General features: G+C 38.5%; 2 protein-coding genes across 7 annotated transcripts; one reads left to right on the top strand and one right to left on the bottom strand.

Annotated features, from left to right (window-relative positions):
• Window positions 1-1,249: 1,249 nt before the first annotated feature.
• Window positions 1,250-24,335, bottom strand: LOC106156231 (uncharacterized). 3 transcript variants are annotated; one of them, XM_087009524.1, is made up of 3 exons: window positions 24,111-24,335; window positions 2,718-4,349; window positions 1,250-2,328 (listed from the first exon to the last, which is right to left on the bottom strand). In XM_087009524.1, the coding sequence occupies exons 2-3, from the start codon at window positions 4,279-4,281 to the stop codon at window positions 2,102-2,104; spliced, it is 1,791 nt and encodes a 596-aa protein (XP_086865650.1). In that variant the 5' UTR covers window positions 4,282-4,349; window positions 24,111-24,335; the 3' UTR covers window positions 1,250-2,101. The 3 variants fall into 3 exon arrangements, with proteins under 3 accessions (XP_086865650.1, XP_086865649.1, XP_013386831.2); XM_087009523.1 differs by lacking the exon at window positions 24,111-24,335 and adding an exon at window positions 6,597-6,711; XM_013531377.3 differs by lacking the exon at window positions 24,111-24,335 and adding an exon at window positions 5,786-5,973.
• LOC106156230 (uncharacterized) lies at window positions 5,523-22,913 on the top strand. Of its 4 annotated transcripts, none has more exons than XM_013531363.2 (23): window positions 5,523-5,660; window positions 9,304-9,368; window positions 9,888-10,172; window positions 10,819-10,955; window positions 11,566-11,729; window positions 12,162-12,273; window positions 12,502-12,572; window positions 12,770-12,918; window positions 13,458-13,679; window positions 13,978-14,178; window positions 14,436-16,409; window positions 16,743-16,955; window positions 17,245-17,381; window positions 17,803-18,033; window positions 18,402-18,563; window positions 18,840-18,941; window positions 19,167-19,353; window positions 20,027-20,259; window positions 20,488-20,728; window positions 20,877-21,061; window positions 21,366-21,554; window positions 21,828-22,043; window positions 22,508-22,913. In XM_013531363.2, the coding sequence occupies exons 2-23, from the start codon at window positions 9,341-9,343 to the stop codon at window positions 22,853-22,855; spliced, it is 5,787 nt and encodes a 1,928-aa protein (XP_013386817.2). In that variant the 5' UTR covers window positions 5,523-5,660; window positions 9,304-9,340; the 3' UTR covers window positions 22,856-22,913. The 4 variants fall into 4 exon arrangements, with proteins under 4 accessions (XP_013386817.2, XP_013386823.2, XP_013386815.2 ...); XM_013531369.2 differs by having other exon boundaries at window positions 5,557-5,660; window positions 9,309-9,368; XM_013531361.2 differs by lacking the exon at window positions 5,523-5,660 and adding an exon at window positions 6,671-6,804.
• Window positions 24,336-24,375: the final 40 nt, after the last annotated feature.

The following is a 24,375-nucleotide window of genomic DNA, read 5'->3' as shown; positions in this document are numbered from 1 at the left end:
CTTCAAAAGAATTCGTCCTCGAATTCTAAAGCTTTACAACATACGCTCCTTTTTCATCCTTTTTTTAAAGCAAAGCAAATACTAAATAAAATAAAATACGTAATCATTTAAAAAGCTGAAATGACAAAGTTACAGGTCTGTCATGAATGTAAATGTTATACGCAAGTTCTTTATATTCTGCAAAATCAAATTAAAAAAGCAATAAGTATAAAAAAATAATAATTTTCCTTAAACAGTCTATTTCAGTCATAAATTCGTGCAGGAATAAAACTAAATAAATTAATCCTATATACGTAACTTATACATAAAATTAAAAACACATTCGACAAGAAACTAAAAATATGAGTTGAAGAAAGAATAATTAATAACTTTTCATGAAAATGTATTTGTTCGTGGATATATTGTTATTTACACCATTTGATCTGTACTCCAATAGCATCTGTAGTCCATACTTTTTATTAGTTTTCTCATGCGGATATCGAAATATATTGCTCTCCTATTATGGTGCTGACACACTTTATTATACATTTTGCTCTTTCGGTTGTCATTTAAGACATAGGAGGAATGCACTACATGAGACAATATTGGGTCGGCCCTCCCCTGTCCAATGAATAGCAATCACCACAACGTTGCGACCAGCGCAGCGTTCATGATGAAGTACCTGTTCATCTTCGTATTTGTCCACACTGTAGCTATCCTCTGTGATGACTATAAGAGAAACGCTTTGTTCACATCAAATTCAGTCCACTAAACTTATACTGATAAATAAGTAAGTCGCAAAATGTGAGAATCTTCCTTAATGCATATCATCAGTTTCATGTCATCATTATTACAAAAGTTAAATACATTGTTTATATAACAATAATCATCTGTTCAAATATCGATAACCAACAATCATAAGATCAATAAACCAAATAGATTTATATTTATAATACTTCAGACATTTAATACTTAATATACAATATGCAATATGTTATTAACATCTGAGGACATCTTCGTCTTTTTTTTTCAGCTATTCATTGTTGCTAAGGTAATGACTTATGGCAATTTTCAATACCCAGCATACTCAGTTTTCTCTGCACTGGGGCACTGACGATGTTTGCCCTTGGGTGGATGGTGTGAACCCATCGGTGTCTACGCTCCTGCTGCCGTCATCACTATAACTGTATCGCCGTTCCGCTTGCCTCGGTAGAGCGGGGATCGATTTTTTCTCCACCACTTGTTAGAATGAGAATTATAACGACAGCGGTCTGGAGCTTTCTAACGTTTATTCACCGACTTTTTCTTCATACAACATCACAAATATTTATACTCAATTTCTCCGTACTGATCACGCATTTACTTGTTTTCTTTTCCATTGTCTTTGTGTGATTACAAGGAATTTTCCATTCTCATGTTGTGAGTCACCGTGCAACATTTCCTTATTAGGCAATCCCTAAGATACTTCTTTTCAATTTAAGATATCTAAAATATTATTTGAATTACTCATGCTTGGACCTTATCCAAAACTCATTTATCATGTGATAAACAGTTGATCAAAATTAAAAAATGTTATGAATTTAACCAATCACATAAACTGTTTCTGACTTTGACTTTTTCTGACACTTAAAACATGTTCTACACTTGTTGACTCTTGGTGAAACTTAACTTACACTCAAAAACTTTTACTCGTTTGATTCAATTTTGATTATTATCTGTAATTAGTGAAAGTGTGAGTCATTTACTTTACAACAAATGTTGAATGAAGAATAATCGCTGATTTATTCTTATTGAAAATCACTTCTGGTTAACTTGTTCATAAAGAACTGATTTTTTTTTTACCTGAATCACTATTTTAACTGATACATTTGACATTAGCACGTTAAAGATACGCAATGCAAAAAATTTTTAAATGTTCAAAAAAAAAAAAAAAAAATAATAATAATAATAATAAAAGAATGCGCAATACTCTTTTCTTTCTCGTTTGAAATGTTTGACTACAAAATTTTTTGCGCGCTTTGTAGTCAGTCTTATAACTCTTTTTAGGTCTTTTTGTATCCTGTATTTTTTACAGCCGTGATAGTCCATTCAAAGTAAGAGTTCTGCCTCCCCCACCGGTCACCTATTCTGGTAGTTGTTTTACACGCGTTGGTGCTGAATTGTCATCCAACTCGAGAACATCGTCAATGATTCTCTTGAAATAAGCATTCCCGTAGTTAAATACATTCCAAGGATCCACGTTCCCGTAGCCCATTGACTCGTCATGGTGACCGGGCTTTGTCGCCATCTTGCGGAGGATTTCACGCATCACGCTCGTGTTCGACACTCTGCTGCGTAGGGTCTCACCGCCTGTAAAGATGAAAGCACATTTTTCATTATTTCGTAATTTAGGTATTATTAAAAACCATTTTGTAAAATAAATAATAAAGAAAGGAAATGATAAATGAACATGTAAATTGTTGATAACCTCTCGTATCAGAATTTCTCAAATATGAATCGATAAAAATCAAATAAAAAAACTTCTCAAAAGCAAAAAAATGAGTCAACCATATGCAGAAATTACTTCATGAAATTGATTTTGATGTTTTATAAGTCCATATATTTATTCGCAACTACTCTTTTCCAGGTACAACAAAATATGCTGCATGTTTGTAAGAGTGCGCCGCGTGATAATTATCATTCACAATATAAAATTTATTGTGACACACAAAAATACGTATACGTTACGTAAGTCTCACCTATGCGCTGGGCAGCTACCAGAATCAGAGCGCACACACCTGCCACAAAGGGCGTGGAAGCTGAAGTCCCCGAGAACGGGAACACAGCACCATGCTCATTGGCAGACAGCGCAGCCCAAATATCTTCACCCGGACCTAGAACGTCGATCTCTCGGCCATTTGGAGAAAACTCAGACGGCTGTCCCTTCTTGGAATGACTGCCAACGCAGAGAACATTTCCAAATCTCGCAGGAAAACTGATGTTTGTTTGTTGGCGCCTGCCGTCATTGCTTGACGCGCATACGATAACTTTCCCCGCAAGAAGAGTGCGGCAAACTGAATCGAACAAACGCTTTGAAAATTTAGTATATCCCACTGACAGGGAAATTATGTCCACTTTTATGTTATCTTCACGTTCAAGATTTACAATCCAATCTAGAGCCTCCGCCATCCATTCTGGTTTTGAATAACCACCGGTTGTGGCAATCTTTCCTACGACGAGTCTAGCAAAGGGCGCTACCCCGCATTCGATGTCCCCACACTCCCTTGAGGGGAGTGCCCCCTCCTGCTTGTTTTCCGGGATCCACGCTCTGAAAGTGCCACCGACTGCGATGGACGCACAGTGGGTACCGTGACCGTTCCGATCCAACCACTCATCGTTTTCGTATGACCCGTAGTTGGAAGGCACAAAGTTCTTCACCTTAATCGTTCTCCCGAAGCCTTTAGGGCCGTCATCGGCAGACATAAAGGCGGTATGCGAGGATAGAATACCGGTGTCTAAAACAGCAATTGTTACTGGTTCTTCGTCTGGAGATAATTTTCCTTTCCTCATATCTACACTCGAACGGTGCTCCGAAAACTCGTCGATTCGTTTCCACGTCTTGGTCATGCTGATGTGCTTGTATGCATGATCTTGCCAGTGGAGGTTATATGATGGAACCGAGTCGAAGAAGAGAGAGACCGACCGCTCTTGGTATCTGCCACCAGAGGCAAAGATGTTCACTGCATTTGTTGGAACGGTATCCGACTTGACTTCATCTTGTATCGGTACGATGTGTGTGTTTTTAGATTGAAAACTTTTGATTGACTTTTTGTTCACTTGAAGAGTGATACTGTGATTTGCTTTGCTCAGAGCGCTGGTGATATTGATATTTCTGAACGGATTCATTTTAGGGATTGCTACCGTAACACCCGTCCGTGACTTTTCCGAGACCAGTGCCAGGACGTTTAATAACACATCCTCATCGTCATCTCGAATAAAAGCGCAATGGATGTCACGGACAATACAAAAATCGAGGAGAGGTCCCAAAATAGAAAGGTAGCCCTTATTCCCTTCATCAATCTTTTTGTTAACTATCACTCTCTCGGAGGGAAGTCTCAGGAAACCGATTTCATTTACTTTATCTTGCCGCATTTTGTCCACCATTGGTTTAAAGTCAATAGGTGTGTTCCGCCTGTAGAAGTAGTGGCTGTCCAGAGAGACTGTCTTTAGTTTTGATGCAAAGGTGAGGGCTCTGGACGAGAAATAACGAGAAAAGTCGATATCTAGTCCATCCAAAATGCACGTGTCGACATTTCTTGCCATCTTGGGGTAGTAGGTTATCTTGTCGTGGTAAAATTGGAGTATGTTTGTCTGTGGTGGATATCGTCAACCTACAAAAATAAACAGCAACAATTTCTATTTTATAAGCTGGGATTTATTTGGGATATAGAAATTGGGCCATCAGATATTGTCCATATCTATCAATCTTAGCAGATAAATGTATATTGAAACATTTTTGGATGGTGATGGTGGTGGCATAGGGTGAATATTTAAGTCACCAGATAGTTCCTATATCACCTGATTTGTAACAGTTACATTGTTGAAAAGCCAAAAAGGCGTCTGGAAAAGAGTAATTAGAAGTTAGGCGGAAATTATGTAGAATAATGACATGATCCCATTTGAAAGGTTAATATATCGCTACTGCCCCATGCCAGGTCCTCTTAATAGGCAGAGCTGCTATAGAATTAGGACTCATCGGCGTTAGACGCTCGACTTCTATTTTAAACCCATGAATTATACATGTACATACCGGGTATGTGAACATGAAAGTAAGTTTTAGGTTTCAGCTTAACTTTGGATAAATAAAAACAGTTTATACACTGATATTTCAATTGTATAAGAATAATATAGACTACCGTATTATACACCAGTAACGTAAACACCAAGTTCTGAAAAAATTAGCATGTTATTCAGGATGTAGCTGTATTCCCTACGCTATTGTGCATAGAAAACCTCCGATCAATACAACAAAATACGTAAACCTACACTACAATACCCTCCTTTTTATCGTATTCAAACGAGATTTGCCATTATGTAAATGGAATGACAAAAAATCCTTGTTCACATTTATAAACACGGTGCCGCCATTTGGATATTCGTTGCCACTGCCCTATGTCAGCACTTATTTATGGGTAGAGCTGTTAAATTTAGGACTCACTGGCGTTGGATGCACGACTTCTATGTTAAACCAATGAATTATACATGCATAATTACAACTGAATTTTGGGTGAATAAAAACAGTTTACACGTTGAAATTACAATTGTATAAGAATAATATAGAACGGCGTATTATACACCAGTAACCAGTTCCGAACAAAAGTGCATGCTATTCAGGATGTAGCTTTATTCCATAGGCTATTGTGCACAGACAACCTCCGTATATAAATACAACAGAATATGAAAAATACCTAAAACTAAGCTATAATACCCTCCTTTTGTCGTATTCAAACGAGAATTGCCATTATGCAACATCTTCGATCGTCATTCTTGGAAAGCTAAAAATAGAACTACAAAAATTCCTTGTTCGCATACACGCGGTGCCGCCTATTTAACTATCAGTTCCCACATACAATCCAGACCACTTCGCTGACCACCTCTAGTCAACCTGGCGACAAAACTACAGGGAGGGAGAGAACTTAAAGGTACGTCTCTCAGTATGTTTCTATGTTGGGTCTTAACTACACCTGTATGTGAACAAAAATCAATATGTGTCAACTCGTTGCATCGTAAGGTGTTGTAAATAAGAAAGACCTAGGTCTGCCCTTACCTCTTCCTACCAGTGTCGCCAACCACTCACCGGTGGAAGTTTGGATGTGAATGCTGTTGATATTGATAGACGATAACTTTATTGACCCGAGATAGTGTCAACTGGCAAAACCGGTTTTAAGCGTGAGAATGCCATCATAAGGGCCCTCCATCGCGGTGAGCCTCGGGAAGTCGCGCGTACATTCCACACCTTATTGTGTCACAGTGTAATAATAGCAAGAGAAGCCGTCTTTTGTTAGTCTACCCCATTACAGAGTGCGGATTTGTCACGGGCCAGCAAATTCAGACAACTTAACCCCTTCACCTTTCCGTTTTATAAAAGAACTGAAATGTATATAGTAACTGTATACCCAACATGGTGTCCATCGAAGGTGATTTTGATAACTTAATACATGCCACAGAAGTAAAACGATTTCAAGAATAGCATAATTATTATCAAAATTCTTATTTTGATTCAATAACAGAGATGAACAATTGCAGTAGGACCTGTGTTCCAGTTCCCCTGACTTTTTTCGTATAATAACGACGGACGAAGTGAAGTCAAATATTTGTATAAGCCCTGAGGTCGCACCATCTCTGATCTTAAGAAAGCTAATGTGTTAGGCCTACGGGCTGTAAGTGACAGCAAAATTTGTATATATTAACTTCGCTCAGGGTATCCAACTAGTAAACTATACATACACATTTTCATTACATTTCATCCCCAAATCACTTAAAGTACGAACGCTAGCCTGAAAATTGTTTTTTTTTTATTTGAAAGAAGTGCTTGCCTGCTGGCAAAGCAAATGCTTACATGTACCCTACGGACATACCATTAGATCCAGGGGTCCCCTTCAATCACCTCAATATCATCTGCCCTGGTAGTTATCAGTAATTTGTCCCGTGATGTGAAACTGGGGGTTAATACCGAAAGCCGACTTCATCGATATGATATGGACTCACCTAAGCTTAAATCAATATTTCGAGGTCATTTTGTGCCAGAGAGACGCTGTGTATGAGACGCAGCTAGCGCTCCTTTCAGTAAGTATACGGCTTACCTTACCCGATAGGTATTATTTTCTAGCTCATAACTGACATCTGTTGTACTGTCTGTAAAAAGCTTGATTGGATTAGTATACGGCAATAGTTTAATGGATGGTGTATTCAATTCTTAACTTAACAAGTAGTTACTTAATGACAACGCGCTGGTAAGACCAGGATTATTGACCGGTCGCTTTAAATATGCACGTTCCACTGATTATAGTCCTCGGATTTTTCGTTTTTCTGTTCCTTAGCATTTGTTTACCGTTAATATTAATGCCATTCTTTAATGTCTCCCAATTATATTGACAAACGTCATATGTTATTCTACATTTCCCTTCTCTGGCAATGGGTTCCTCCCATTTATAGAGCGACACCTTCCACATTAGAAGGTGTCGCAAATGAGGATTAAGTGCTGTGAAACGCCATTTATACATGTATTCCTGGATATCATCTTCTCATTCAAATGTAAATTTGGACAGGTAAGTAGATGCCCTTCTTTAATAGGCAGTGTATAGTGAACATTGACACAAGGGATTTAAAAATGAACGTTTAAGGTGCGGCCGCCCTATAAACTGTTTTTTTCATTTTCAAAACTGCGAAGTTATATTAATCAAAATGGCCGTATGTGTACAAAAGGGATCAATTGTCCAAACAAAAAGCACATACAAATAATACGTATAAATACATCGAGCTTGCGGGCATTATTTCTTTTTTTATAGATGTGACTTCAGGTAAGGATGTGGCAAGCAAAGCGGCGCGCAAGGAAGTTTACATACGTGCATATCGATTTGCCAGTTTGCTTGTATGTTCTAATTGCTTGCGTAGATGCAAATTTAATAAATGTGAGTTCGCAAACAAAAAATGCGTGCGCAAGGAGGGGCGTGTGTGGGTCGTCGATAAGTCCCAAATGTGTCATGATATCGACTTAAAAGGGCTGCAGATAGGGGCATGTTTTGGAACATGGTGGATTCGTCAGGCTACAAAAAAAAAAAAAAAAAAAAAAAAAAAAACAGTAGTCTTTGGCCGTATTCGGAACAGTGGACACATTAATCTGAGGGTCAAATATGGACGACCCATTTAAATACTTCCCGAGGGAGAATCTATTCAGGGTCTATTAGCGGATTAGACGGCAAGCTTTTTAGTGGGTCGCCATATTTGACCCTCGGAGTAGTTAGTTAACTGTTCTGAGTGCGGCCTTTGTTTTCAAACGGACCCAGTACAAAGAACGAAGCAATTTGTCCTTCTGAATCGTGTGCATTAAATGGAAAAAAATATACGTTGCCTAGAAATAGCTAGCCCAATTCAAGCAGTTACATTCTGTACGTTGTCTCCTCGAGGAGTAAAACCCATAACATCTCCCTTGTCATTTAATTAATTCAGCTTAAAGATACTTAAATTTGTGTGCTGGACGAAATGTATTTTAATAAGGTAAGCTTGTTTCCATCGTTATGGTATTTGTAAATATTTGAATTGTTTAAACAGCAAACATCAGCTGTTATAAACAGCTCGACATCAATCATGAGCATATAATTAAATGAAAGCCAAAATATTAATTTCCAATTAAAAAAACATAAAAAATTTTACAAGTTATATGCACATTTATCATTTTCAGTTTTCGCCCACTTAATAAGTCGTATGTTTTTTTTTAAAGTTACTTAAGTCGTCTGATTTTCTCCAACAGTCTGGCAGCTAGTATACGAAGTTCCAAAGATTTGCTCTATCGAAACTAAGACTTTTTTTAACGTACAGCACAGACCTAAATCAGGGTCGTTATTTTTATTTTTATTTTATTATTAGTGATCATGAATTAGAAATTGAAAGAGGGCGATATACAAAACCAAAGAAGCCAATTGACAAAAGGAAATGCCCCCACTGCGATTCAGTAGAAGATGAAGCACACTTTTTTCTAGAATGCAGTGAACACAGAGTCGAACGGGAAATACTGTTCGCTTCCATACCAGAGGTGAATTTGCAGGGTCCAACAGACAATAAACTATCTATTTTACTCAATCCACTCTCTGCGCAGAGTGTGATTGCCATATGTAAATTTGTTAACAGTGCAATTAAAAAGCGTGTATCCCTGCATGGATGAGCATAGTTTATTACTTAAATTATTCTTTTTAATATTTGTATTAGTTAGAGAGCCTGTAAATGTAAACCATTTATTTGTGCTCAATAAATTATTAATTAATATTATTAATTATTAATTATTAATTTTTAGTTTGTGCGATTAAATTATGTAGGTATGCGTTTTTAGTTACAATTGTGTACACTTCAACGACAATAAATGTCTGCCTTTGTGGTTGGGGAAGACAAAGAATTTAAAGGAGTAAAAACTCAATATGTGCTTTTATTAACTTGGCATAGTGCCCAATGAATTAATAAATGGGACTATGAATGTCATTTGCCATTGAAGTGTGTAACTTGGCATTGGACCCTGCAGATACCACAGCAAAACGGGCCTTTCTTACTTGCATATACGTTTGTTCGTTTCAGTGAAGCAAACTTAGGACGGAAACTCAGATAAGTTGCCATGGGAAATAGTCCGTCTCAAAATGAAGGTACTTATATACGACATATTCCTCTCTCTCTCTCTCTCTCTCTCTCTCTCAAAATGTTTGTGCGTAGGTTTATCAACATTTGTTTGCTCATATATATGTTTGGGATCTTGTATCTCAAACCTGTCAGACGTTATTTCCTTCTGAAAAGTATCGTATGCAATAACAAGGTTATCAACTTTGCTTATAAGGCCATAAAGATAGTGCGAGGTAAGAGGTACTAGCTGCACATTATTGCTGGCACTTAAGTGTTGAATACCAGCTCCTGAGATAGCGGATATAGTGGAGGTGTTTTTATCATTTTTGGATGGGAATGAATATTGCCTTCACACATTTCACAAAACATTTTACATTTTACAAAACACTTTACAATTTACAAATTTTATAAAATATTTTACAACCATCAATCAAAGTTAAAAGTTTATCGTTAAATATTATTATTATTAATTTCTGTAGTCTTATAACAATAATAATTAAATCGCATGCATTTAATGCTGTTAATTGCCATATCAAATGTTTCAGCACTATGGGCAGCAATAGCCCGACAACCGTCCAGGGTTCAACAGGTGCTGAACCAAGGTAGAGCAGACCTGACCGATATGTCACCACCACCGAAGTATAACCTGCAAGGCAGTCCTCTCCAGGCTGCTCAAAAAATGAAAGAAAAGTATATGAGTACATCCATGACCAACTTGGTTCATGTGTACGACCAGATTATACACCTCCTGGAAGGAGCGATGGATGAGCAGATCGTCGAGGCTGTTAAAAACGGAAACAAAGAGCAATTAGTCAAGTTACACCGAGCAGGTAAGTCAATCCGGGATGGATGGGAATTAGCAATAGAAATAAACATTTATTGACTTTGGCTGAAGCCATCCCCTTGGTTAGCTTCAACCAGAAGTTGGGATAATTGAACAATATTATTCCCCGTCGAGCATTTTAAAATTGCAATGCCAATAGTTTAAATGCATCGAGAATTTATTGCTGAGAGATCTGGCTCATGCGGTGTACATGGAGAACCAAAATGGCGGAGTGAGTCGACTAGAAGGCCAACTTCTAAAATAATTGACCGCACGTGATTGACCCTCAACCAGTAAGCGCCAAAAATGTGATCTAAAACAAAAACATAATAATGAAAAGACTGTTTGTGTTTTATTTTGAGGACAATTTCTGTACAGAACATGTCTCCCCCATTGCTCTCCCGCCCGGTCTGACAAAATACCAGAACTTTTTCATAACCCACTAGCACAACTCGTGATTTTGAAGCTCTGGCTGTCTCTGTGTATGCCCAGTTGCAAAGCTAGCTGGGTTTTAGTGTGCTTTGGGATTGTCAACGGTTCCACTGTATTTTTCCCAACATATTGCTAACCCCGACTTGTCAGAGTGTGGAAACCATGGCAAAACCTTGTAGCCAAGTGGCAGCATCTATCACACTTAGACATAAATATTTCAGGAGGCGACATATACCAAGTTAGTAAACCAACAGTAAGTGGTTTGAAGATGGGCCTTCTAGAATTGGCGGCAACACTACCAGGAGACAGAAATAACATCGTGGAATATCTGCTGAGAGAAGACCCAAAGAATGCAAAAGTAAATTCCTCACCATCAAAAGTGTTGATTTTTACTTGTAAATTGGTGTAATTTGCTAGCAGTTGAAAATTCCGGTAAATTATGTATTCATTTCTCTGTATTCCTTATTATCAGTAAACCATTTTGAACTGTGATTTTTTATTACAGTTATCATATCTAACATGACTCAGGGTACACAAAATGCAAAATATTGGTGAAGATATCTATGTTTTATAAAACATTTATTCAAACTTAGAGCATGCACCCCTTCAAATCGCCGGAATCTGATGTTCCACAAAGATAAAATAAAAAAGTACATAACATTAAAAAGACCCCATTGAGTAAGGTGTCTAGATATGGTATCTGGGGCATTAATCGTTTGAAATAGTTTACAGGTAGGAGGTTATCATTTGCTAACAAAATAACTTGGAATAAGTGGGGGGGCAGCCTTTTTTACCAAGTTCATGTGTGTGTGTGTGTGTGTGTGTGTGTGTGTGTGTGTGTGTGTGAAGACAGAACTTTTATGGCAAGATTCATCTAGTGAGTTTTCAGTTATATAAGGACCTCTGACCATCTTCCAACTGGTAGCACTCACTTTAAGTACGACACAAACATTATTTTTCTTGCACAGGCCATAACTTTCTTTGCAACGGGCCAGGTGGGCCTAAACACAGTTGCTCAAAACGCTGGAAATCCTAACGTTGCCAACGCCATTTACTATGCCATGGGGCGAGCTCTCATCCGTGCGTCTCAGAACGGACAATTGGACTCGGACGCGGTCACAAGACTTGTAAAGTAAGTGATGGCGTTATTTTGCCTAAAGCCCCATTACCACAGACACCATCGGTCTCTGTGAATCGACCTTACTCCGCCGTGATTCTCAACTCTACATTTTCTATTTCCTTTTTGCTTTTCTCCTTCCTTTTTATATCGCTTCTTTTCTTTATTTTACTTTTTTTCTAAAGCTTATGACTAGACTAGATTGTCTCATAAGAAAATTGTGTTATATACTTGTGCAGTGGTATAGAGGAAGGTATAATATGACATCTTTAATGGGAATTGGTAAAGATGGGAAATCTTCGTTGTAAATGGCAGGTTATACGCAGACCCCGTGCAACTCAACACCATCCTACTTAAACATTTTAAGTAGCCACATTTCCTTCAAAACATTTTAAATACGACCAATGTATAAACTTTGATAACATAAGGTTATAAACTGAATTTTAGAGTATTTGGGGTCGACGTCGACTTCCTGGACGAAGAACAAGACAGAAGCACACCTCTGATGTATGCGGTACTCGGAAAGAAAACAGATCTTGTAAAATTGCTTGTGGATGAGGTAAAAACTTTTGTGGAATAGCAGAAAAGTTCCTACCCTTTATTAAAACGTATTATAACTCTGTGTTTAAATGGCTGTAAGATAGTGAAGTTTGGTACCGGGTATTGTTTTTGCACCGGACGTCTTTTTTCTTCGTTCTTGTTGGCTTTATTCGCGATTGAATATCAATATCTTTCCAAATTAAATATTTCATAAACGTGTATATTCAGAAGAAACCTTTCAATTTAGGGTGCAGATCCAGAAATGCAGAATGACAGAGGACAAACGGCAATGGGGATCTGCATACATTCCGAGACCAGGTACACTTGCATTTATATTTTTACGTTACATCTCTGTATACTCAACTTTTTTCAACTTGCTTTCAGTCATCCATCTAAATAGTTTTTGGCAGAGATATTACAGTAAATGTTCATGGAATCGTGTCCAATCATCGTATAAAGGAAGTCAATAAGAAGTATTCAGTATTGAAAAGCATTACGTAATCTATATACTCCAGGAATGCTCAGATTGAAACCATCCTCAAGAATGCCATAACCAACAAACACATAAGACGAGCAGTCATGGAAAGTGGTATGACCCTCACAGTGGCTGACCTACAAGAAAGCTGTCCTCAAGGTTTCAATGTTAATGCTGCTGATAAGGAAGGTAAGCCTGTTGAACTAGTATACCGAGCCAGGACCCGCATGTGTACAGGCCAGTGTGAATGAGTTTGTTTGGGATTGGACTTGTATTCGTAACACTGTGTGGCATTATGAAGCGAAACCCCAACCCCTGCCTGGCCATCACACTCGGCACCGAATGGGACCAACGTTGGTCACTTTCAGGTATCAAGTTTCAACTAGACTTGGACGTGGCTTCCTCTTTCACTGCATTCTGTATGAGATTCGTGCCCAAGCATACAGAGGCCCATTTAGGCAATATTTTATCCGTCCATGTTTTTCCAAAGTGAGCGCGAGGTACTTCAAACCCAGTTCTATATGGGCAAGTCTATGGTGACTGGGCCTGCGCAATAAGGGTACATTTGAAAGTCATTGTCATCTGTGTGAGGACGACTTTGAGTTGACAGGACTTCGATAAGTAATCGTCATGGATTTGATTTTAAGCTGTAACTGCGCATGTTTTTTATCTGTCATACACTCTGTGCACGCCCTTTTTATTTGCTAATATGTAAAACTCTATTACAGGTAACAGTTTGCTGTGCTTAACCATCATCCATAACTGCTCCATGGATATTCTAACAACACTCGTCACCTCCTACAGCGCTAACATTAACCTGCAGAACCACAGCGGCGAAGGACCGGTGGAGCTTGCCGTAAAAAGTGACAGACCGGACGTGTTAGAGATGCTTCTTCAGCACGGAGCAGACATGAAAAGACAGAAGTGGACACTGTTAGACTTTGCCAAAGGTAATACCAACTTAATATATGAATGATATACTAATACTTATATTTTGTGTACACTAAAGTAGATGCCGTGTTGTGGGGTAGCGTTCTTGTGTGCAAAATGGAAAAATTCTACATTTTCTCCAATCAAAATGTGCACTAAATGTATTTCAATACCAATGTTTATGATTTTCAATTTTTCGTGCTACAGGTCTATAACATATAGTTTTCATAGGACTCATTGTAGTCCAATATGGTAATTTATTGTAGACTAATATGGTAACACACTGTAGCCTTATATGGCGACCGGTATTAATTTAAGATCACAGTGCATCCGAAGAAGTTTGTGCCGTTATCAAAACCGAAGCCAACGCACGACTGTGGAAATCCGTAGACCAGGGGAAAGAAGATAATTTAAAAGAATCTCTTCTGGTTGGGGCTGACATTAATTTCTGTTACCACAGCGACGACCATAGGAACGTAATGAATGGTTGGACTCCGCTTCATCTTGCTGTGGACCGCGGTAAAAATGACATCATACAGAGATATATCTAACGGTTTCATTAATATCTCTCCCATATTGTTACGTTTTTGTAAATACATGACGTTTGGATAAGCTTTTGGCACTCCCATAATTGATTAACTGTCTTGTATTGTTCGATTTATTTATCGTATAAATGCAAAATATAAAACCTAAAAACAGGTGTATGTTATTGTGCAAATGGCACTTTTTAAAACAACAAAATGCCTTATACAATTTTATCATATATATTCTTTTAGAAAACGTTGACATACTGAAGCTTTTATGTGAAATGAAAGCTGAAATCAACAAGGGCGAGGAAAAAGCGGGGAAACCGCCGCTTTCCTTTGCCATAGAAAGAGGTAACTTCCAAATGGTCCAACTACTTCATCGATTCGGCGCTGACATCCATAGGCAGTGCAATCATGGCAACACACCTCTGATATATTCGGCTATTGGCGGTCATGTACCAATTTTGCACTTCCTGTTGAAACTTGGTGCAGACGAAAATAAGCGAAACGTGGAAGGAAAGTCAGCGCTAGACGAAGCTATTCGAGGCAATCAGGATGACATCGTCAACACCCTAAACGAGCTGGACTACGATCACTCTCTTCCTGGCAAAACAGAGAGAGGCTTTTCCAAGCCTTCTGATTCTGTAGATGTTTGCCCCCCTGTCACTGTTCCTGAGACACGGATCATGACTTTGCCCATGATTCCACTTGAGTCTGGATTCCGAAAAGTTACCGGGGGGCTGCTTGGGACAACACTGAACGAAAAACTAATGGAAGCAGCGCAACGGGGCGATTACGACAACGCAGCCTTGGCCGTTGCCGACGGCGCTGACATAAGATACCGAAACAAGAGAGGACACACAGCAATGGATGAAGCGAGAATGTCTGCCGAAAAGTTTAGACAAGAAGCTAATCGACAGACTGACCCAAATATGAAAACTTACAAGATAGGCCAATACAATATGTGCCTTCATTGCTCTGATCAGCTGGTTCGGGTACTTGTGAACGGTCAACTAATTAAGGCAGTACAACGTGAGACCTTAGAAAGAGTGCAGACTCTACATAAGGTCGGTGGCAACATCAACCAGTGCTCGGACACGATGCCTCTTGGGCTGGTCGGGATCCTATGCCAAAGCCAGGACAAACCTGAAATACTGAATTACCTAGTTGAGTGTGATCAAACCAATTTGCATACCCTGAGTGTCACTGATCAAAACCAGAAGTCGCCGCTAGATTACGCAAAAGAAAGGGGTTTTACTGGCCTTGTGACATATATCGTCGGTCGTTTAGGCGTTTGGTTGAAGGCTGCTGTAATGCAAAACAAAGCTGAAGATTGCCTGGTGTTGTTACAACGTGGTGCGGCACCAGAGATGGCAGACGGCGATACGTCGTCGAACATCGCACGGGCCGTTCTGCAAGGAAACTTAGAAATGGTGAAGCACTTGGTAACTTATGGGGCTGACCCTGGTTGGATATTTCCTGATGGAAAGTCCACAGTGACAGTTGCACAAGAGAAATGGTCTTTTGATATAGCCGAATATCTTAAACAAAAAATGAAGAACAAACAAGTCAGGGAAGCAGCAAGACAAGGGGATGTTGAGGCCGTCATGAGACTGCATCGTGAAGGGGCCGATATAGACGAATTGACCTACAATGGCAACACAGCCACAAGAATCGCTGTTCAATCAGGAAACCTTCGACTTGTGCACTACCTGTTGTCCCACGGAGCCTCCCTTTTTCACAGGTTCAACGCCACCACTTTGGTGAAGGAGGCTGCGGACCTTGGAAACACAGACATGGAAGAATACATCCGCCATGTTGGACAACGTCGGTACCACGAAGCTTTGCGCCACGGGGACATCAATGAATTAAAAGCCATCTTTTCCCTCCAAGGTATAGACCTCACGACGCTCCCCGACGGGGAAACTGCGGGGACTCTGGTCACCAAAAACAACCATGGAGAGGAAGTCGCCAGGCTGCTTAAAGAGCACGGAGTAGAATTTGTTACCAAAAACGACAAAGGCGAATTCCCGCTCGGCTTAGCGGCCCAAAATGGCGACTTTGCCCTGGTGAAGTTTCTGGTTCGAGAGTGCGGTGTCAACAAAGCAGAGGTTGACAGACATGGAAAAACTGCTGCCCAGATTGCCCGAGAAGCAGGGTACACCCAAACAGCACATTTTCTCGAGACTGATGAGCTTCCCGAAGAAGAAGAAATTGAGAAAGGTAAGTATACATATGAAGGAAAGCAGTGTTAAGATATAAAGCACCTATGTATCTTAACCATGCTAGTCATTAACACCCTATTAGGAGCCTTGAAGTTAGTTTGAAATAATGTTCGCTACAGTCAACTGATAGGAACAACTATTTTCACGCCTGCTGAACGTATTGCATAATGCTTACACAGAATATGTAATTTAATGTTCAGATATTGGTTTCTATACAAATTGTATGGTGTAAGTTTGAAATTATTTGAGCTGGACTAAGTAAAACGTGAGGTGATAGAATTCAGCATATGTTTTACAGTACGTATTTATATATTTATTTATCACATTTTAGAAAAACCGAAATTCTCGGATGCGGAATTGATCAATGCCACGAAGAAAGGGAATATGAAAATCATTGACGCCTTCATAAAGGAGAAATACCAGAACCGCCTGAGAAAGATCAAGATTTGCAAACAACTGATATACGAGGCCACTCGTAGAAATGCACAAGAGATATTGAAAAAACTGAAAGACCATCTTAAGGAGCTTGAAGAGGATACTTCAGGTATGTATATGTATAGAGTTTTCAAGAAAAATAATATTTCAAATCCTTATCAAAAGGCTAGAGAAACGGTTGCTGGTCTGAGACATATTAGACTTGTTAACGTGGCACTTTTGTTTATACCGATTGTATTTTATGTACATATTCTTTAACATCCAAGTAACATTATAAGAAGGCACTAGCTTAGAAAGACATCTTCATTATTATCAAAACTTATAAATTAAAAAATATATACTTGTTAAATGCACTTAACCCGGTCCCATTTTTATTATTTATCACGTTACTTTTGCAGAACGTAAGCTGACTGGCAGCAGAAATGTACAGAAGATATTAGACAGCTTTCTGAATGGAATGGTAAAGCGCTTTGCCAACGTTGACAACATTGATGACATTGAAGATGAGAGTTATTTGAGCAATATTAGTCAAAAGGTAAGCTGTGAATGATTCTAAACGTGAGGATTGGAGATGATAGGGACACCATACAATATGGGGAACCAGTAGGTATTTCCAACTCAATCCCCTACCTGCCAGTCTTATTAGCGCCTCTTTGATAATCAGCCATTTTATCCATCTTATCCCTATTTTTCTACATATATACTGTCCACGTTTAGATTTCTTGCTTTCAAGTGCGTAAGTGAGAGACACGTTTTGTCCCTTGCCAATGTCCCATTTATTGTCAACCTCTAACTTGTTTTTGGTTTCTTGTCTGATATATATATATATATATATATATATATATATATATATATATATATATATATATATATATATATATATATATACTTCTACCTTTTTCCTTTGGAAAAACCTTGAATTTGACAGTGGTTTTTCTAGTGTTTTCCTTTTCAAGGTCAAAACTAAGACTACCATGTTGTACACCGACCCAACAGAAGCTATCGCAGATGACGCTGAAAAGCTCTTCGATCGTGCCGACGATGTAAACCAGAAAATTGCCAACCTGGAGGTCACACGAGAGAGTATCTATACGGAAATCACTGACAGAGAGGACAAAGCCAAGAAAGCAGTCACACCGCGTGAAAGACTGAAACATGGCGCAGAGCTAGAGCTGCTCAAGGAGGAGGTACGTGTTCTTAAAATGTGTACGTGTATGTCATGAACATTTCAGGATTTAGCCGGAGCTGCAATATTGTATATGTTATAGTGTAAATAGCATTTTTTTTTCAGAAAACGTTGAATGGATGTGCGTATTTTTCATATGCTCGCAACCACAGAGTTGCAGACAGGCGAATTACTAATTTAGTGTTTGAGTGAAAAATCCTGAAGCAATCCTCAATGAATGTATGCGTCACTAACGTTACTCAGAGCGTCATTCTTTTGTTATTTATATATTATTATTATTATTATTATTATTATTATTATTATTTTGCGGAATGACCTGTTTTCAAAAATATCAGATAGTTTAACATACAGGAATGTCATTGATTTCAGATGGTTCAAGCGCATGCAATGCAAGCAATATTAACGATTGAACAAGCAGCTATCAAACGAAAGCAGCAAGCCAATGAGAGGTTCAAAGAAAACAAAGGAGAAAAGTATGTCTTTTTCGAGACATTTAGATCAAAACTGCACACATGGCTTGCTCGATGTGAGGTAAGTAAGCCCTAAGTGTATTTTCTTGTTATGATTTTGTAAAAAAACTATTATGGTACAGTAACTCTCAACTTGAAGAAAATGAAGATAGGGGCAAAGTACAGTAGTAATAATAGTAGTGAAAAATAATAGAACGGTTAAGAAATTTAAGAGTATTTATTTCAGTAAATTCTGCACTTGAGAGAGAAAGAGAGAGAGAGGGAGGGAGGGAGGGTCGTGCATTCCCCCATAAAAAGGTGTGATATTTACATATATAAAATGTGACATCTATGTTAGGCTGCCTGCGGTGGTATCAAAACTAAAGACGGAGGATCCACAGTGGAATTGTTTGGACAAGACGAAGAAGTCGCTGATCCAGAAAAACATTCTAATAAATCGGTACGTCACGCAGCTTATGCTGTGCATAGCCACGCATTATTGAACTTTAGTTATTTTGATTAACTATTATGGTAGCGATAATTAAAAAAATATTATAAACCTTTCAATATGTAGCAGCATTTTCCAAATATCAGTACTTTGGTTGTTTAACGTGGCTAAGATAACTCTTGCTGCTTTAAAGTGTATTGAGCTGGACAAACACGTAAATTACGTTTGTTTTTTTAGATTGTCGCAGCTCTCAGTGCCATGAAAAACAGGGCAACTAGGGGCATTCAATTTACAAGACCGAAAGGAAAAAAGGAGGCAAAGCAGATCGACTTCGTCGTCGTTATGGCAGAGTTAGACCGGACAATCACCAATGCGGCGTTCTATTTGACGCTGTGTTATGCTGAACAAATAAAAATCTTACAAGGTGAAAACTGCAATGCTAGTTGCATAGGACCATTGGCAGAATTTGATAATTTTAAAATTGGTACCAGTCTGATCAGTAAGGAACTTTGCACAGTATATAATAACCTTATAGCTTGTCCTCATTTTCCCTCCATAATGATTCAAATAATAACTTGAAAAGCACTCCGAGAGCGCAGACCTCCGCCAAGGCAACAAAGTCTCCACCCAATGCCGTTTCACCCCTAAATTTTCATTACCTCCGCCAAGGAGGATATGCTTTCACTGATGTTTGTTTGTTTGTCTATTTCTATAATGATTTAGTTTTTTTTTTTAATTTTTGATTATTGATTGATTATTGATCCGGATCACCACCAAAATCATTTGTTGCTTGGTCCACTTCTGACAGTTCCTTAAAATTTCATCAAAAAACAGACAGACAGGCAGACAGACAAACAAACAGGGGTGAAAACATAACCTCCTTGGTGGAGGTAATGATTATATATATATATATATATATATATATATATATATATATATATAAGGTTTGTTTCAGTATAATTTCAAAGACTGTCATACGTGGCATGTTTGGCATATATGGTGTCCGCTAAAACGAAAAAAAGGAAGGTAGGAACACACATATACTACGTAAATTTGCACTTAAGTAAACTGATATGAAGTTTATGTATCGCCGCCAGGTGCCGCAGCGCTGAACATCAATCCACAAGACAGAGCTCATAATCCGGTAGAGTACTTGAGTGACTACTGTGTCTCACACATCATGACTTCTTTCAAGCGAGGAGAGTTTGGCAATCCAAACAGCCCACCCATTCAACTGGACATGGTGCTCTACGAAACCATCTTCCTCACAACCTTTGCCAACCCAGACAACGTCCACCAGACCTTAATCGAGCGTGCTTCGCGGTGTGAAGTACGTCAGTGTTTCAGTTATTTTAATTCACTTAAATTGTGCTTATCTTTAACAAGCGAACACAGCAGTAATGGTAATGACATCGCCCTTTTAGTTTCCTAGGCACCAGTATTTTGTCTATAACAAAAAACGTACTAGTGTACCGGGATTGTATAACTACGTGCAGTTTGTGTGTATTGTGATTTTTCCTGCAAGTTCTGCTGTGCATTTATTCCTTTCCCTCTGCAGGTAACTATTCACCAACCAAGAGGTGCCCGGCGGTGCCCGCTCTTGTACTTACTTCAAAAGGGAGGACTTAGAAGCAAAGGCGGAACATCGTATACTATTGACGATACCGATACCAACAACTGTGGGTTCTACTGGGTAACGGACAGTCTAGCCGCTAACGTTGAGAAATTCTGGAGAGAAAATGGAGTGGCTTTTGATAAAACAGAAGGAGGGGATGAATGTATTGATCTCTATAGAGCAGGTATTTTAATTAACAATGGCTCAATATAATAAGCAAGTATATAGTAAACCAACATGGTAACATTAAAGAAGATTGTGTCAAGGAGAGCAGTGTGTTTTTCATTTTATTTCACTGATTCACTGAAACCAGTTTTATCCTTTTTTAACAGATGAAAGTGAAACTTCAACTGCTCAGCAAATCCTAGAGTGGAGAGTCGACACCTACCTCCAAACGGAGGGAATTACTCGACAGAACTTGGAGAACAGCGCAGTGTCAGCAGAGGAGAGGGCTAAAGATTGGTTCTACACGATCAAAGACGACGTGGACACTTGGAAAGCACAAAACAAAACTTGGGTAAGTCAGCGATAGGCCACAAGGCAAGGTCACTATAAAACAATTTGTATGCAAAAGCAACCGATTCCATTTAAATTAATTAAAAATTTGGGGGACTATTTTGTGATCTGTACACATGAGCGTCGAATTGTACGTGTGGGTTTAACAGGAAGTGACGTACGTGTGTACTGCTTAATATGCGGGTCCATTTTTTTTAAATCTTGTGCCTTGCGTTGAATTCATTGCATATTAATCAATTCATATAAACTCAGTTGCAGAACTTATATTGGGCATAATGTTGTGTTAAAACTTATTGAAATTTTAGGAAGAAAAAATGGAAGAAAAATTGAAAGATTTCCAAACAATGGTCAATGCAGAAAATAGTCAACACAAAAATGAGACGCGTAGCAACATTAAGAAGGCGGAGACTGATCAGAACAATTTCAAGAAAACAATGGCGTCAAACTTCGCCCAACACAAAACAGATGTACAAAACATGTATGAAAACCATAAGGTATATATTTTGAATAATCAGGTTATGACTATGATATTTAAGCAAAATAATTTTAAATAAGAAGTGCCTTGTCAAATACTACAGCACGACAGCATCGGTGGCCTAGGGTGAGGATTAAGTGTCATATATATACTGCCTGGATAACCACTCTATGTACCGGTACATCACAAGTGCCTATACTATACATAAATCTATACATTATATAAATATATATATATATTTTCTGTCACGTTTCCCTAGTGTGTTGCAAGTTTGTTTTCTATTTCATTTTAGGCCGCTTTGACCACTCTCCATCAGGAGGGTATGGAAATGCTACAGACACAGTTCGAAACGTTTAAAAACCAGCAGAAGATGAGACAAGAGGATTTTGAAAAGGAAATGAGACGCGACTTTGGGTTTTTGTCAGATGAGCTTAGACAACAAGTGAACGAGGCCACCAGTCGCATGGAACAAGATATTCATTCTCTTGGCCAGGAGCTTCAAAGCAGAGTAAGGCCACATTCACAACAGCGGACTAACAAGTCTGCAGATCAAATATGGCCGACCCACTTGAATACTTTCTCACGGCCAATCTATTCAGTTTCTATTAGCGAATTACGCGGCAAGCTTTTTAGTTGGTTGTCATATTTGACCCGCGGACTAGTTAGTCCACTGTTCTGAATGCAGCCTAAGTCTTCAATGATCAATTTTATATGAAAAAATGCAATTGAGCCATTATATAAAAATCTTCAATATATGGAGACGATCGATTATATTAAACGTTAGTGGCGCTGGGAATGATGACATCCCAGTGGATCTTGCCAAAAAACGAAATGTGTTTTAGTAGACACAATTGATGCGACTTTGAGATCTTATAAAAACGTTTGGTAATTCTTGTATCATCACAAGTTATACATACGGTTTGTACATGCTAATTATGATTTTTGATGAGCTCGTTACCCTTTTCCTTTCAGATGAAGGTAGTTGAAGAACAGCAGCAGGAAATGAACCAAATGGTTCAGAAAAATCTTCAAGACATGCGTGCTGAACAAAGAAAAGCAGAAAACGAAATGCACAATAAATACACCGAGCATGACACCTCGATAAAGCTTGCATTGGACCGTCAGGCAAAGACAAACGAAAAAATGGAAAAGGCACGGAATGCTTGGGAGAAAACTGCTGACGGCAAACTCAGAAGCTTCGACGACAAACTCTCACGGTGGAACAAAAATTTGGAGACCAAAATACAGAAGGTGCAAGAGGCAATCAAACATAACATTGACATGGCCTTGAAGAATGCTGGGAATAATTTCAACGGTTGAGATTTTGACAGGATTTTATAAACTGGCTATTTGTAACTTACAAATAATTGTCACGCCTTTGTGTGCGCCTTTCCTTGCGTTTTTTTTTAATTCAATCTGTACATAGAACATATAACACGATATTTCCAGCACATCAGTGGAGCCCGTTATCTAAAATAACATTTAAAATAGGGAGTGTTATTATCAGAACTAACCACCTCAAAGAAAACATAATTACATCAGCTTTATAAGTGTTCTTTCATGTAGACGTAACTCTGCGGGATATTTCACGTTAAATAAGTGTGTAAATAAGTGTGAGACGTTTATTTGAATATAAACAGCCATCTAGCTATCTAGACACCTTTTTCACCATGCAAGTTGAATTGTTTTATCATTTTTAATCAGATAATGTATTATTTCAATTATATATTTTCATGCATGAGATAAATATTTTGAAATATTATTGTCATAGATTTTATACAATCACGAGACTTTGTGTCACCTACAGATGAATCCTAATGATACATGTAATAGGATGAGCTCATTTTTGGAGTCTGGGGATACTTTGAAAAGATATTTTTAACATATTTTTAAACATATTAAAATATTGTCATTGTTAGATGTCCACACACCAAGTGTACCAAAATTCCAGATGTGAATACATTTTATCAATTTCACCATAAATGCTTGTTTTCTGTGTGTTATCTTTGTGATGTTTAATATAGGCTGTTTACATAAATCCCAACGAAGTTTTTCACAGGGAAGGGGGGGGGGTTACACAGAGTAAATAAGCATATAGGGGACACATTTCCAGTATGCGGGCGAACGAACATTAACGACGTTTCCAAAGAAAAGAAGTTTGTCATTCTGATGAAAGTTGATCTGTGTAGTAGTGTTATTCGTGATGATATACATTTAAACTGTTCAAATTTCTACAAAATAGGATGAAAGCATGCCTGAGATCTTCCTTAGACCGTGACCCCCTGTGGTTCAGGAGTGAAGGAAGCCATTTACATACAGGTCCAGGGACCTTCACTTAACAAGGAGGGAGGCAGAGCCTGTCTCACATCTGGGACAGTGTTATAGTGAACAGTTCTCACTTAACTGCTCAATACCCTTAGCAAAATGAAAAGTTTGCAGCAAACTTGCAAAAAATTTGCAGCAAATTTGCTGCAAACCAGATAGTTTGCAAGAAACTGTTTGCAGGTTGTTGCAAGAAAAATCACAGTTGTTGAAAATTTGCTGCAATTTGTTATGTTTTGGCACATCTACTTACCGTGTATAAGTCGCAAGGCAGATTTTCCTCTACCTCTACGAACCTCACGACCTCCACTGCACCCAAAATTCGTAGGGGACGTACGGTCCTAAAATCTGCGTCCGGTTGTGACTGAGGCTAAAGTCCTATTTCATCCGATTTTGTAACAGGCACAATGTAGAACAACCCAAAAGTCGCCTGGAGGAGGGGAATTAGAAGTTGGGTGGACATTCTGAAAAATAATGACATGATCCCATTTGGAAGGTTGATATATTCGTTGCCACTG

Source organism: Lingula anatina, chromosome 3, assembly GCF_051362555.1.
Source record: "Lingula anatina isolate TDL-2025a chromosome 3, LinAna3.0, whole genome shotgun sequence".
NCBI classification, from domain to species: domain Eukaryota; kingdom Metazoa; phylum Brachiopoda; class Lingulata; order Lingulida; family Lingulidae; genus Lingula; species Lingula anatina.
This window is presented reverse-complemented; position numbering and strand designations above follow the sequence as displayed.